The sequence below is a fragment of the Quercus lobata genome, chromosome 4, assembly GCF_001633185.2.
Source record: "Quercus lobata isolate SW786 chromosome 4, ValleyOak3.0 Primary Assembly, whole genome shotgun sequence".
Classification (NCBI taxonomy): domain Eukaryota; kingdom Viridiplantae; phylum Streptophyta; class Magnoliopsida; order Fagales; family Fagaceae; genus Quercus; species Quercus lobata.
The window spans coordinates 38,554,096-38,571,055 of record NC_044907.1 but is presented as its reverse complement, the minus strand read 5'-3'; the positions used below and the strand labels follow the sequence as shown (position 1 = coordinate 38,571,055).

The 16,960-nt window shown below is 32.7% G+C and overlaps 1 protein-coding gene and 1 long non-coding RNA gene across 2 annotated transcripts; both read left to right on the top strand.

Annotated features, from left to right (window-relative positions):
* Positions 1-1,891: 1,891 nt before the first annotated feature.
* Positions 1,892-15,236, top strand: LOC115985159. The gene is made up of 2 exons (XM_031108124.1): positions 1,892-2,165; positions 14,473-15,236. The coding sequence occupies exons 1-2, from the start codon at positions 1,892-1,894 to the stop codon at positions 15,234-15,236; spliced, it is 1,038 nt and encodes a 345-aa protein (XP_030963984.1).
* A 290-nt stretch (positions 15,237-15,526) lies between these two features.
* On the top strand, positions 15,527-16,491 carry LOC115983939. The gene is made up of 4 exons (XR_004090309.1): positions 15,527-15,666; positions 15,835-16,039; positions 16,156-16,331; positions 16,447-16,491. It is a non-coding gene; the product is annotated as an uncharacterized LOC115983939 (long non-coding RNA).
* Positions 16,492-16,960: the final 469 nt, after the last annotated feature.

The following is a 16,960-nucleotide window of genomic DNA, read 5'->3' as shown; positions in this document are numbered from 1 at the left end:
ATATTCATCACATCTAATCAACAATACTCATTCACATTTGCTAGAATTGAAAAACACTCCCAATATGTATTTAAACCACCTTATAACACTATGCAAGCCACCCGCTTGCTCCAACACAACATACCACCACAAATCCAATTTCCAACATCACAAGTCTAGAGTTTTATAAGGTTTTCAACTAAAATTTACTTACTTTGATCAAGCTAAGCTTACAAGTTTCAGAAAAAATCCAAAATTATTACAAACAATGTGTATTTAGCCTGCAAAAGAAAAGTTAAACTTATAAGTACTTCAGTCTTTATAATGAATAGCTCATACCAAAAAATAGATGGCCTTTACTTACCTACTTTATGAAATTGTACAACCTAATAGCTCTCTCTCTCTCTCTCTCTCTCTCTATATATATATATATATATGCCTTTAAGTTTTTCTTCATTAACCAAACAAGTTTAGTGAACAAATCCCTTAGTAGTATAAACCATACATGTTAATCCACATCCGTTGACATCAAACATGTGATTGAACCCAATAGTATAAAATATGAAGCTTTTAGCAATACTATCACGCCTAAACAAAAGGAAAAATAATAACAAGGGTTTCAATTAATCCATACCACCGTTTAGTCAGAAACCAAAAATGCTCTAGAGTAAATTACCTGAGCTGATAGACCTCTCCTCCTATATCACACTGGATAGACCCATTCTCAACAAAAATAAAAATACCCATTCTCAACAAACATAAGCTGGGATTAATTACAACAAAAATACCCATTCTCAACAAAATAGTTCAAATATTTTTCAGCTCTAAGGATGGTAAAGTCGGTATGTTACTGCCATTTCTCAACACTTCAGCTTTTCTTTACTGCCCTCCACCTTGCTCTTACAAGGGGAGACATGCCATTTGGGAAACTAAACCAGTAATATATTGTTTAACCCAAAAGCAGCCTTCTCAACCAAAAAATGAAAGGGGAGTGGGGGTGAAGAAATATGATGACCAACACAATATATTTTTTTGATAGGAAAGTTAAATGATAATAGTGAAACCAGCATGATATATTGATGCAATAAAGTTATCCATCACAAGTAAAAAATTATGAAGTCTACAGTCTGAGAAAATAAACCTGACCATCATTGAAGAAAAAATGGCAATGGAACATTTTCAAAACAATGGTGGCTTAACCTAACAACTCCTGATGCACTCTACCTCTTAATAATATTGTATGAAACTAATTAAAGTTCAATATGTTTTGTGTATATGAAGATGTCAAATACAAACTTCTTTAACAATACAAGATGAGTCAAGACTAATAATACAAGTCAAGGGTACTAAATATTCAAAGTAATAGAACCTCATATAATCAATTGAGTTTTACAACAGGCGGCAAGTTTTTAATAATTCTGTGCCTCTATGAAAATTTTGATAACATTAACAAGTTTTCTAGAACAAATCCATAATTCATAATCCACACTGAATTCACTTTTCAAGGAATAAAAAATAAATGATCAAATAAAAAAGCAATTCCAGAACTACCAAATAGAATAACTACATAACTGGTGCAAATGCATAAAAGTAGATGAAAATTAATAATGGATATACCAATAATGGATGAATAGGGTTGCTTGTACCAGGTCCAGTGGGACTCCATATGAGAACAAACAATTATTTCTTGCAAAAAAATTATTCAATGTTTCTGAGAACAATCCAATCAGATTAGAAGTGCATATGCTAGGAGGCAAACACATTGAGATTAAAAAGAGAAACAAAATCTCCACAGTACCTTAGCATGATCCTTTAAGTCATGAACAAACTATGTATTTAAGGGAATGAAAGAAAAAAAAATAAAAAATAAATAAAAAATAAAAAATAAGAAAAACCTTACCGATCGTCGCGAATGGCAACGGCAACGGCGACGCTTCAACGGCAACGACGACGCTTCAACGGCAATGGCAACGGAAACGGTGGGTGTTCATCGGTATTTCTTTTGCAACGCTTCAACGGCAGCGACGACGCTTCAATGGCAATGGTGACGCTTCAACGGCAACGCTTCAACGGCAACGGTGACGCTTCAATGGCAACAGCAACGGCAACGACAACGCTTCAATGGCAACGACAACGGCAACGGCAACGGCGACGGCAACGCTTCAACGGCAATGGCAACGGAAACGGTTCGTCGGCATTTCTTTCGCAACGCTTCAACTGCAACGGCGACGACAGCTGCAACGCTTCAATGGCAACGGCAACGGCGATAGCGACGGTTTGGGTTCATCGGCATTTTTTTATTTGGGTTTCTCTCTTTTTTTTTTTGAGCGTGGGTTTCTCTCTTTTCTTTTTTTGAGCGTGGGATTCTCAGTTTTTTGTTTTGCTGAATGGGTGAGGCTTTTTGTTTGGGAGCATTTATAGTGGTATTTTAGCGACGAAATTTTTTCGTTGCTAAAGACCACTTTCTGTGACGAAAAAGAAATTCGTCACTAGATGTGGGCAATAGCGACGAAAACATTTCGTTGCTAAAGACAACTTTATAGCGACGAAATGCTTTCGTTGCTGTTTCCTACTTCTAGTGACGAATTTCTTTTTCGTCACTAAAGAAACCATTTTTTTTTGTTAAGATTTTTAGCGACAAAATTTAAATTTCGTCGCTGTAGCATACTTTTAGTGACGAATTTCTGTTTCGTCACAAAAGGACCCAGAATTTGTTAAACTTTTAGCGACGAATTTTATTTTCGTCACTAAAGAAACCATTTTTTGTTAACATTTTTAGCGACGAAATTTAACTTTCGTCGCTGTAGTATACTTTTAGTGACGAATTTAGATTTCGTCACTAAAAATATATAAGTGCAAAACTATTATTATTTTTAGTGACGAATATGTTTCGTCACTAATTCTTCCTTATAGCGACGAAAGGATTTTCGTCACTAATACTATCCTCAGCAATACCTACAGTGACGAAATATTTCGTCACTAAAAATTTCAACTTTTAGTGACGAAATATTTCGTCGCTATAGATTAATTATACTCCCGCCGAAATTTCCCTCCTTTGGCGCCCATTTTTTAGATCTCAATAGCGACGAAATTTATTTTTCGTCGCTAAATGTTATAATTTTTTTAACTATTAGTGACGAAATTCATATTTCGTCACTAAAGCTGTATTTTTAGCGACGAAAAATATTTCCTCACTAATTTTCGTCACTAAAAATACATTTTGTTGTAGTGTGGTAATTGTTTTTTGTTTTAGAAATTTGGACATTATGATTTAGGTTTTGGGTTTTTCTTGAGATTTTTTATTTATTTAGCCATTCATGGTCTGCTGGTAATTGTTTTTTGTTTTAAAAATTTGGACATTATGATTTAGGTTTTGGGTTTTTCTTGAGATTTGTTTTTATTTAGCCGTTCATGGTCTGCTGGTAATTGTTTTTTGTTTTAAAATTTTGGACATTATGATTTAGGATTTGGGTTTTTCTTGAGATTTGTTTTTATTTAGTCGTTCATGGTCTGCTGGTAATTGTTTTCTGTTTTAAAAATTTGGACATTATGATTTAGGTTTTGGGTTTTTCTTGAGATTTTTTTTTATTTAGCCGTTCATGGTTGGTAGTGTTGGAGAAATGGAATTATTAGGATGAGAGGAAAGGAGGATGGTATAACCCCAAAAATTAAATTTTCTTTTTCTTGATATTGCTGCATATATTGCTATATGACTAAAATATTTGTGTTTTTGTGGGAAATTTTTTTTTTTTTTTGAAGGTTGGGGTTGGTTACTATAGTTGTTTAAGATTCCTAACAGGTGTTTGATAGAATGCCTGGGAGAGCTATACTCTCAGATGTTTGTTCTCTGTTAGTGTTGGCAATCATAGTTTTAAATACATGCATTTTTTGTTCACGGAATCTTTTAACCTCATAATCAATCTTTTAATGCATGAATTGTACTTATTTTAACCTCATAACCTCATAAACTTAAGTACAATTCTTTTGATTAAAACTTTCAAAGAATTTATTGCTTATGCAGTTTTATGTTTTGAGAAATTTACTGATGGAATCTTTTGATTTTCCTGTAGATTGTTATGCAGAGTGTTGTGGCCCTTGTGGGAAGCAATCCCTTCACTTGTCTGCACTTTTTTTTTGTCCCCCACCCTCCCTTCTTTTAAAGAAAGATAAAGATTACATCTTTTTTAGGTTGTCTTCAGTTTTCTTATTTGTATTTATTTATTTAGATTTCTAATTCTAATTTCTTTTATGCCTTATGTGAATGATCTGATTTATTAGAAAAAAAGAGCATTTTGTGCATATTGTTGGATTATATATTTGGGTTGTGCATTTTTTTTTTTTTTTTTTTGCCTTAGGAACCAATATTGTTGCATAGTTGCTGAATGTGTGGAACATTGAGGTAAGGTTTTAATAATCTTGAGGATTGCTTTTATCTGGACATAATATACCTTTTGTTTTTTGTTTTGCTTGGTATTAAAGGAAAAATGATTTGGCTAGGAATGAGATCCTTCTACTAAAATGTAGATTTGAGGGAGAATGTGGTGTGTTGACTGAGACCATATTTTATGTCCCTAATAGGAACAAGATAAGTTTTGGTATTGGAACAGTTTAGTAGTGACCCGTTAGATTTTATTAATAATACAATTTTGGTCCTTTTGTCTATCATAAATTGTATATTGATGACAGTTACTGCCTTTTCCAAGTAGCTACTTTTTCCAATTTAAATGATGAAATTTGCATAGCTATTCATTTGATGAAATGATAGTTAGTGATATGGGTTAAATTCAGATTGAAATTGTTTTAAATGGGACAAAGGCTCAAAGTTGAGTTTTAATTATGTCTTCAATTAGGTTTTCTGTCAATTTAGGGATTTCAATTCCTATCTTTTTGTAAGAAAATATTGTGGATATGGATTGGTTTCGTAGTGGAGATAGTATTGAAGAGCCTCCCAACCCTCAAAATCTGACAACAACCCTACAGGTTTTGCTTTAGCTTCAAGCTCTACTTAATTTCTTTATTCAGATTTCTAATTCTAATTTCTTTTATGCCTTATGTGAATGATCTGATTTATTAGGAAAGAAGAGCATTTTGTGCATATTGTTGGATAATATATTTGGGTTGTGCATTTTTTTTTTTTTTTCCTTAGGAACCAATATTGTTGCATAGTTGCTGAATGTGTGGAACATTGAGGTGCTCTTATTGACATCAGGTTTTAATAATCTTGGGGATTGCTTTTATCTGGACATGATATACGTTTAGTTTTTTGTTTTTGTTTTGCTTGGTATTAAAGGAAAAATGATTTGGCTAGGTATGAGATCCTTCTACTAAAATGTAGATTTGAGGGAGAATGTGGTGTGTTATTGCACTCTCTCAAATACTATAACTCTTCTGTTCTCAAAGCCCCTAACTTGGGTAAAGCAACTGTTTTCTAGGAACTATTTTAAGGCAAAGCAAAAGGGTTTGACATGGAGAAGGCTTTATTGGCAAAGTCTATTCGTGATTTTGAAAAAGCAATATCTATGGTATCTTAGCACAAGAGATATGGTTGGGAATGTGAGCAAGCAAAGATGATTTATAAAACTCTAAGTTTTGTGTTGAATAAATATATGATGTACTCTTCTATATAATGTAGATTTGTTGTATTATGTTCTTTCTTTACTCTTTTTGAGTCATAGCAAAAGAATTTGACATTGGTAACTATATTCTATTTATTTATTATGAAAATAAGATTGCAATCATTATTGCAATTTGTTTATTTGTTTATTCACAGTATATATGTAACTATGAAAATAACTTCATTGCCAATGGACCTATGGTAGTGGTATTAATCTTTTTGGCATGTATGTATTTTTATGGAGATGATATACAAGATTTCTTTATCCCTTATTTGTCTTTATAATTTTTTATTGGGCACAAGCGTGTACTAGGTTTGACAATGTTTAATATTTGAATTAGTAAAGATTTTATGTTATGCTTGGGTCTTCTCCATTTAGTTGTATTATTTGATTAGTGAGTCTTGAGACATTTTGATTTAGTGCAGCAAATGATAATTGCAATATTGTTTTTTTTCTTTTTAAAGAATCTCGTGCATCGCATGGGTTGGCGACTAGTTATTAAAAAAAGGAATACCAATGATCGTTTTTTAGTTATTTATATTTTACGAGAACAAGATGCATGTATACATTTTGGTGGGTGGTTTTTAAAATCGACACATGTAAAAATGATATTAGTTCCTAAAATCGACAGGATAGGCAATGACTTAAATCCACTAATAGGATTTGTCCAAGTTTATTATGCTTTCCAGTTTCTACTAAATTGGTTTCTTTAACTATAATATTTTAATAATACTAACTAATGTAAAATAGTTTTAAGTTCGATTATACAAAGTGATCGAAGTCCCAACTTCTGACCTTTAAATTTGCACAAAACCAAGTGCTTGACTGGTTTTCCACAATCAAATAGTATTCTAATTCTTCTAAAAAAAACAAAAATAGTATTCAAATTATTTTTAAAAACAAAGTATTACTAATTAAATTGGAGAGATTTGGAGGGGAATTAAGTAGAGTATAGAAATACTTGACCAAATGAATTACTAAATTTACCCTTACCATGTTAATAAAATTACAAACTATAAAAAGACTAATTATTTTCCTTCCCTTATTTAATTTTAAAAACATTCAAATAAGGTGGAGGATAACCATTCCCTTCTATTTCCCTCTCCTCTACTCGTCTCTCCCTCCAAACTTCCAAACACAGCATAAAATTTCTAAGTTTTGTAAGAGATTGTATAAAAGTGACAACAATTTGTTGACCCTATTATCTCCTTACTAAAAGCGATGAAACTTGAACAAAGGTAACATTTGGGAAGGGTCAAGGTCAATAATGGGGAGATCAAGGGTGTCACGATCAAGAAGGGGGAGAGGATCTCTCCTTACAATACAAAATGACACCCTCTCCCTCTTATTTGACACTGACCCTCCTTGATTAATAAGCAGAGAGGTCGTTTGTAAAGAGAGAGGATATAAATTCTTACAATTGAAAATGACACCATCTCCAGCTCATCTTTGGCCCACTTACTGACTCTGACCCACTTCAATTAGAGCACTCACAGCAGTGGTGCTAAATAGCTATATTGCTATTTTTTAGTACCACTGATCATAAAAGAAGAGTGCAGTAGTGGAGCTATAAGCAAAATTTTTTGCTTCTCAGCTACAATGCACATCTAAAGATAGATGTGCACTGTAGCTCAAAGCTAAAAAAAAAGAAATTATTATTTTATTTTGTGTTTTGATTAGAATATATATATTTTTTCTTTCTCCTCCTTCAGTCCTTCCCCATTTCTACTCGTTGCTCCTGCCCAACACCAATGACCCAAGCCCCTGCCTAGCGCCGACGACCTAAGCCCCTGCATAGCGCCGATGACCCAAGCCCCGCCCAACGCCGACGACCCAAGCCCCGCCCAACGCCGACGACCCAAGCCCCGCCAAGCGCCGATTGATCTCTTCGTTCTCCGCCCCTATCTCTCTGCTATCTCTCTGATTGGGTTTTATGTTTATTTTGATGAATGAGTTTTGATTTTGTTGATGGTTGATGAATGGTGGCTGGGTTTCTCTGGTTGATGAATGGTGGCGGCGGTGGTGGTGGTGGAGTTGTGGTGGTGGTTGTGGGTGTGGGTGTGGTTGTGGCTGTAGCTGATGGTAGAGTTGGTTGTGGTTGGTGCTGTGGATGTTTTTTGGATAGCGGGTTATATTATTTATTGCATGGGATATATTATTTTATTGTGATGATTATATTATTTTATTGTGTTAAAAGCTAAAATAGATCCACTGCTGCAGCATGTGTATATGTAAAATAGATAAAGTAACTTTTGGTAGAGTTAAAAAGCTAAATTTTTAGCTCCACTGTTGTGGATGCTCTTAGAAGTAAAGAGGGTATTTGTTATTTGTAAAGACAAAAGAGAGAGGTGAAATTCTTACAATTGAATATGACACCATCTCCCCCTTGTTGACCCTCATCCACCTCAATAATAGCAGAGAGGGTGTAAAATTCTTACAATTGAATATGACACCCTCTCCCCTTTGGGTCCGGCTTGCCTCTTGTTAAATTTTTAATCGGACATCTCTTGTTCTCTTAATAAAATATAGCCATATCATTTACTAATTAAGCAAGGTTGAGATTAAAAAAACAATGAGACAAGAGAACCTAACCTTGGTTATTGACCCATGCCTCTTCAATTGTAAGGAGAAAGGGTGTTAAATTCTTGGAGTATTCACATTTGTTTGTGCAAAATTTTTGTTTATTTTAGCATAAGATTTTTTTTTTTTTTTTTACATAACCACTTTTTAAAAATACCCACATCAGATTATATATTCTAAACTCAATTTCATTATAATATCAAAATTTCTTAATTGTTTCTATTTTTTCACACACAACAACCAACATCTACTCTCTTTCTTCATCTTCGAAATACGGACAGAAAGAATAAAAAACTAAATGTAAAATAAATAGTGTCAGTGTAAATTCACATTGTTATTGTAACCATGCACAAGTTTAACACAATTATACATAGGTGGATATGGGAGATTAATTTGGGGGTTGGTAGGGCAAAATGTGGAGCTTTCCATATTTTGCAAAACATTGGTGTTAATGCTCTAAACCAGGGATGGAGCTAGGACTTGGAGTTAGGGGGAGCAACTCTGTTGCTGTCTTCTAGCTTTGTTGCTTCTTAGCCGTTAAGTGTTTTTTTTTTTCTTTGTTTTGGTCTTTGATGGGTAAAATTGGTTTATTGGGTTTTTTTTTTTTTTTTTTTTGGGCTTTGTTATTGGCAATTTTTGTTGTTGACTAATTGTTTTGGCTTGTATTATATATATATATATATATATATATTTTTTTTTTTTTCAGATTTTAGATGTATAATTTTTTTTATAGCCTTTAAAAAGAGGGAAAATGTTAGAGTTACAAACCTTTTTACAAATTACTGATATGATGAGTGATTATTGGTAAATAAAAAAGTGATGTAAATAGCGAGCCTAGATGTGAACTAGTAATAATTTGTACCTCACCGGTTTGTAAAAATGTTGTAGAAAAGTTTGTGGTTATAGCATTACTTTTAAAAGAATCAACTATATTGTTTAGGGGGCAAAGTGTAATTTTAAAGAACAAAATTGCTAAAAGTAGTACCTATATCTATACTAGTAATTTTAAAAAAAAAAAAAAAAAAAAAAAAAATTTGAGGGGAGGGGAGGCAATGTGCCTTTGTTCTTGCTCTAAACCGTAATTGAAAGCGACACCCTCTCCACCATATTGATCCTAATTCCTAATCCACATCAATTGTAAGGAGAGAGAATTTGTAAAGAGAGAGTGTTAAATTCTTACAATTGAAAATGAGACCCTCTCCCCTTATTGTCCCTAAACCTCCTTAGTTGTAAGTAGAGAGAGGGTGTTGTACGTAAAGGAAGAGGGTGTCAAAATCTTACAATTGAAATATGATGACACCTTCTCCCCCTTATAGGCCCTAGCCTTCCTAAAGTTTGTGAGATTTTCATTTTGCTAAAATCGAATTAGTGTTTCTAGCTACCTATATAGCCGAAGTGGTTTTTATAGGAGTGAGGCATGGAGAGAAGAGTGGGAGCAGCCTCACAAGGCAGAGAAGATCATGCAAGGTTGGTATTTCTAGCTACCTATATATTGTGTTCATTATCTTGTTTCTAAGAAATTATAGAATATATGGAGAAATTTGGTTTTATAGTTTCATGAATTCTGCGCTCAACAGTCAACACTTAAAAACGGCTAATATTATAGTTTTTGGCAGCTTTAATTTCAAAATATTAATTTTTAGGCCACTCATACCCCTTGTTCATTCATTTTTAACACACTCATAAATTTCAAACTTCTCGGAAGCATTATGGTCAAATTGGTTAAAATATTGGGGGTTACAATGAGAAATTAGAACAACATGTAAAAGAAAAATCTCACTCCATTTTTAGCCATGAGCACACCGAAAGAAGTTTAAGCTACATATTGTTACTTTATCAATCTTGTTACGAGTTACTGTATGGTTAAATATTGATTGATAAGTATTGCAGAAAGAGTGGACCACTTGGATATAAAGAAGAACTTACGTCTTACAATGTCTAGATATGTAAGTTCCTGACTTGCAGTGTTTCTAAGAGGAATGTGAAAGATTTTTTCTATACATCTAAATGTTTGGCTGATGATGTGAAAGTTGCTTTGGCAACTTTTTTTCTTGGCAAGTTGTAGCACACCATGTTTTGATATCGTTCATTGTTTTCTCATAAAACACCTCGTGAAATTGTGTTTTCTAAATTTAAATGTCAAATCTGAATGTTTTTTTATGTTTAAATTTCACAATAATCGAATCTGTTTTTCTACATTGATAAAATTTGTTTCTACGCTAATAAAATTTGCTCTCTGCAAGTCATGTTTACTGTATATTCAAATTTGTTGATTGCATTCATAAAATTTGTTTTCTGCATTAATTAAAACTGTTTGCTGTTTTCTCATAAAAATTGTTCATTGTTTTTTGCATAAACTATTTTCTAGCATTCTGCATAAAAGTATTTTTTGTTCAGCATTATTTTAAAAAAAAATTCACTGTTTTTTCTACATAAATTATTCTCTATTCACCGCATAAATTGTTCACTGTTTTCTCATAAAATACCGAGTGAAATTGTGTTTTCTAAATTTAAAAGCCAAATGTGATTCAAAAATATTCATGACTTTGATTCAAAAGGTTCTCGACTCAAAAGGTTCTTGACGATTTACATGCCGTTTTCTTATATAATATATATGCTATCCCATGTTTGTTTGTATTTATCAGATCTAGTCTTCAATTAGATGTTAGTGTAAATGTAACATAACTATGTAGCCCTATTCCTAATAGATTGACTCCTAAAAAGCATATCCAAATTATAAGAAATCTCAGGAAGGCTACAATTGCAGAATTTACACCTTCTAGATTTGGATTTGTTCGAATATGTAAATAAATTGCGAATATAGTCCAAGTAATAAATGCCCAAGTTTCCTTCGGATTGATGCATTTCGGTTAAAAAACCAGAAGTAGCAATGCCTTGGGTAAAAAAAAAAAAGAGCATTACCCTCAAGTTTTGTATTTACAAAGAACTCAAGCTTGGTAAGCTCGAGTATTGTGTTGCATGGAACTCGAGTTTACCAAGCTCGAGTTCTATGTGGCATTTTTTCAATAAAAAAGTCCAAGTCAACACAAGTTTTTTTATGAAACTCGAGTGTTTAAAACTCGATTTACACAGCAAACTCAAGTTTTAAATCGAGTTTCATGAACTCGAGTTTCAAAAAAGTGGTATTTTGCTACTTATTTTGCAAACAGTCGTATGTTGCTAATAATTTCCGCGATAAGTGGTAAATGGCTGATTTGGCCACCTTTTAGCTTTATTTACAATAATTTCAATTTTAGCAAAAAGTTTTCAGTTTCAGCTAAATAAGCTGTTCTTAAATGGACTCTTAGTTTCACCGCTTCCACTTTACTTATTTTTTATTTTAATTTGAAAAATGATATGTTTATAATATTTTCACAATAAATGCTAAATTACTGGTTATTTATCAGTGGGCAAACTAGTAATTTTAATGGTAAGTTCAAATTAGAACTTATAATAATTTGTCATCTAAGATTTGTTGTGAAAATATTGTGGATGCTCTTTTTATTAACCAATGCATGTTTTTCACTAAAATGCCTATTTATAAACAAACTTTTAATGAGTACTTAGGTCAAATTTCAATGATGATCAGTTAATTTGCCAGATTGTGAAGAATAAAAATAGGAATCTATTATATACTATTAATAATAGGATTTCCTGTTTGGGCTTCATCACGTTGCGTATTAAATTATCCTTACACAAATTCTTAAACTCTCTAAAATACCCCTATCTTTTTGTTAAATAATTTTATATTTAAAAACCCAAACAGGTTAAAAGAGTAATTTGCTATTCCTAAGTTTTAATTTTTTTCCTTTCTCTTCTCTATCTAAATTACCACCTTTTATTTTAAATTCAAAATTCAAAACTTTAAACCCATGTACTAATAACTTTAAAAAAAATCACACAGAAAAAAAATCCTAAAAATTATGACTCTATCTTTATTTCACTTTTAAACATTATGAGTTATGACACTAAACAAATAAAAAAAAAAAAAAAAAAAAAAAAAACCCCTCACCGCATGCGCAAAGTGTGTGATGAGGCAAGTAGTCGTATAGGTAAGTTCATATTTGGAAATGAAGGTCTCCAAATGGAATATTTTTTGTTTTCTTGGCTAACATTGCTGGTTTTTCTTAATTTATTAATCTATGGTTTCTTCTTAAAAAAAAAAAAAAAAACTCACCATAAAAGGGCTTAGGTTGTTTCACTTTATAGGCCCAAGAGAGACACCCGTAAGAGTAAATCTCTAGGTGTGAGCCTGGCTGACTAAACTTGCTCAGCCTGATTGAGGCCATTGAACAGGTTTGGACTGTTGGACCTGATTAAATGGCACTTAAAAACAAGTGTAGCCCAATGTTTAACGAAAGTTAAATGCAAATTTTTAAACATTTCATTAACTTGATCGCCCAATGGCATATACGTTGGGGCACTTAAGACTTCATGTAACTTGGCTAGGATACCTAGATAATTTAGACCTGAGATTTGATCAAATAGAGAGAGAGAGGGGGGGGGGGTACTTTATCAGGCGGACATGATAATGACCCAGGCTAAACATGGCCCACATTGAGTTTAATTGTCTTTTAAAAAATAATATTACTTGTATTTTATTCGTCAATGTAACTATATATTTAAATCTAATTAAAATTTTTAATGTACTATACATAAAATACTGTAATTAAGTTTTACCATAAAAAATTGTTAAAGGAAAATATATAATGATTTAAAACTTTGTAAAAATATTTCTTTGCAGGAAAGCATACACATTTCTTTTTTTAAAAAGTTGATATATATATATATATATATATATATATTTTGTTTGTGTTTTTCAAAATTTTACTGATACTTGGACACCATAGTCTTAACTCTTAAGGATGTTTAGTTGTGGTGAAATGAGAGAATGGGACAGAAAATAGGAGAGAAAATGGGAGAGGGGAGTGTTTGGTTGGGGGGAAGAAAATGGGGGTGGGGGAGTTTTCTCCTCAAGCTCACCATTTAAGAGGAAAAAGTTTTCTCCCTAATTTAGAAAGAAGTTAAAAGAGAAAAGTGGAGAGGGAGTGAGTTTGATGTGAAATTACCCATATACCCTCCCCTTTGTTTATTAATTTTGCTTCTTTTTGTCTTGTTTTGTTTTGTTTTGTTTTGTTTTGTTTTTTGGAAATGCTACTGGCTTACTACTGCTGCCTTTTTCTTTTTTCTTTTTTTCTTGTTTTTCATTTTCACTATACCACGTTGGTTGGCTCTCTTTTTCTTTCTTCTTTTTTTTTTTTTAATTTTTTTTTTGCTAGATGTTTTATTAGTTGTGTTAGTTTGTAAGTTTGAAGTAATTAAAAAAATTAATTTTTATAAACTATTTAAAAAGTTGTTTTTTATGTAGTAGGGGCATGAAAGTAAATTTATACAAACTACATTTTTTTTTTTCATACTCAATGTTTTCTATCTCTCAACTTTTCCACTCCTTAAACTAAACACATGGAGGAAAAACAAAATCTTTCTATCCATCAATTATTCCACTCCTTCCCCATTTTCTATCCTTCCACTTTTCTACACTCCCAACCAATGGACCCTTACGTAATGACTATAGATGCTAATGGGCTAAAGATTCAAGTTGGGTCGAGGGTGCCTATTACGTCCTCTATTCACAATGATAGTGGGGCCCGTAGGCGGTATTTTTCCTTCTTTTCTTGGCTTTGAATTCAGTGATGTAGAGGTGAAAGAGAACGTGAGAGTGTTCAAAGATAAAGAAAATAACTTTTTATTTTTATTTTTAACTTTTTTTATGGTATAAGATGTAAAAGAAAAATTATAAACAGGAAATGTATAAACATTCAAACATTGTGTGTGTGTGTAGATACACATAAACATTCAAACATTCGGGTAGGACGGGATGAGTAAAACTTGTCCTCATTCCACCATCCTTTTAGGGCTGGAAAATGAGGACAAGTCTTTTTTTTTAGGCATTGCTAACCGATCTGTTTATATTTAAAGTAACCAGATCGGAGTGGGGACAACAAATTCACTACAATTAGTTCATGATTTAGACCATAGCCAAAGCCCGCCCAAATATATATATTTGGAGAACATTTCAACCAAATATACCATCCAACTTAACATCTTCTATCAAATTAAATAAGGTCTAGCCCCCCCACCCCCCTGGCGCCCAAAAAAAAAAGAAGGTCTAGCCCAAGAACTACTCCAAGAGCTCAACCTGGTCTTAAAAGTGTATTCCAAAGCAAAGAAAGGGTGAGGCAAGCTGATATGGCTATTGCAAGTTTTCTGTATGACAATTGCATTCCTTTTAATGTAGTGAATTCAGTGTACTACCAAATGATGATTGATGCCATAGCTGCTACTGGTCTTGGTTACAAAGGTCCATCTTATCATGCTGTACGGGTCCCTTTGTTGAGGGATAATAAGAAAGAAGTTCAGTTGTTGGTTGAGTCACAACGTAGGCATTGGGCAGAAGTTGGATGTACACTTATGGCTGATGGTTGGACAGATACTAGACATAGGTCATTGATTAATTTCCTTGTTTATTGTCCTAGGGGAATGGTATTTGTAAAATCAGTTGATGCCTCAGATATTGTGAAGAATACTAGAAACTTGTTTAAATTGTTTGATGAAGTAGTTACATGGGTTGGTCCAAAAAACATAATTCACTTGGTTACTAATAATGCTTCCAACTATGTATCTGCTGGTAAATTGTTGTGTGAAAAGTATAAAACTATTAGTTGGTCTCCTTGTGCAGCACATTCCCTGAATCTTGTGTTGCAGGATATGGGGGAGATGTCTCATGTGGAGAGACTAAAAAATCGTGCAACCAAAGTTACAGTTTTTATTTATAATCATGTAGCTTTGATTGCTTGGTTGAGGAAGAGACCTGGTTGGACAGATATTGTACGTGTAGGAGCAACAAGATTTGCTACTACTTTCCTTTCATTTGGAAGCCTTCATGTGCATAAGCATGACTTGCAAGCCTTAGTGACTAGCAAGTTCTTTGTGGACAATAGATTGGCAAGAGAGTCAAAGACAAAAGAAGTAGTTTCTATCATATTGGATAATTCTTTTTAGGATGATATTAATGTTCTTGTCAAGATTTCATCGCCACTCATTCGTTTGTTATGGATTGTTGATTCTGATCAAAGGCCTGCAATAGGATATGTGTATGAGGGCATGCATAGAGCAAGGTTGGGAATCAAGAAGATCTTCCAAATGAAGAAGCACTTGTACAAGCCATACACCTCAATTATAAAAAACCGTTGGGACAAGCATTTGCGTAAAGATCTTCATGCTGCTGCATATTGGTTGAATCCCGCTTTTCAATATGATGAGGAGAATTTTTGTCGGAAACCAGTAGTAAATATGGCTATTTTGGACTACATTGGGACAAAATATGATGGTGATCAAGAAAAGGTAATTAGGGAAACCCAATATTTTCGGGACCGTATTGGGAGCTTTGATAGAGATCTTGCATTGTCAACAAGCAAGACCACTCATCCAGGTGAGAAGTAATTAGTTTACTTTAGTACTATAAACAAATCTTAGTTTTTTTGTTCATGTTAAAAGTTAGTTTTGTCACTATAATTAGAATAACTGAAGTGATTATTTAATTGAAATTTTGTTTGTTTATGTTGATTAATATTAGATTACGTTGTGTTATGAAAATCAGATGAATGGTGGAAGTTGTGGGGTGCTGATGCTCCAAACTTGTAAAAATTGGCAATTAGAATCCTTAGCCAAACTTCCGCCTCTTCTAGATGTGAGCGTTGTTGGAGTTTATTTGATCAAATACATTCTAAGAGGAGAAATAGGTTGGAGCATCAAAGGCTCAATGATCTTGTATTTGTTAATCATAACTTGCGATTGAGACATAGGTAATTAAATGCTATATTTTGTCATTATATTAATTTTTAAGAAGTCATTTATATAATGTAATTGTTAGTTACTAATTATGTTCAAATTCTAATAATGAGCATGACATTTTATGCAGGCTTTACAACAAAAAGCTTAATTTTGATCCCATTGATTATGCAAGTATCGACAAAACTGATTTTTGGGTATTTGTGGAAGAGGAAGACCTGTATCTTAATTATAAAGAGTTGGAGAATGCAATTTATGAAGAGGGTGCATATCCAGCAAATGTAGAGGCTTCTTCTAATATTGAAGGTTAGTTTATATGTAAACAATTTGATAACCTATAGTGATTTTTCTTTTATTTTTTTCAAACTTACATAAACATTATAATAATTTTTCTTTTTATTTTGTTCAAACTTGTTTGTAGAATCTATAGATGATAGCAGTGAGGTTGAAGGAATTGATTTGGGAACATTCGGACAACCTATTGGCCCTCCTCCTGGATTTCCAGGGAATGATGACGAGCATGATAACTTTCATGACATTGATGATTTATGATCATAATAATTCTGTTTGAACGTTAAAGTTCTATTTTGTATTTTAGAGATAATTTCTATGTCTTTTTGTAAGACACAGTGTGTGACTTGGAGTTTGAAGTTTTATTATTGTTTTTTAGAACTAAGTTTTATGTATTTTTGTAAGAAACAATGTGTAGTTGTGTACTATAACTTGGAGGCTTGTTTATGTATTTTTACTTTGTACTTTTAAGTTTTATGGACTACATTGGCTAGTTTGGACTACATTAGGATGTGAATTTTGGTAATAGAAGCAGTACTAGTACCAGTACGGCAGTACTCTATCTATGGTTGCTTACGTAATTATTAGTTATGTATGTTTGACCTTTGTGTTAGTATAGTTAATTAGTAAGAGTAATGTCTTTT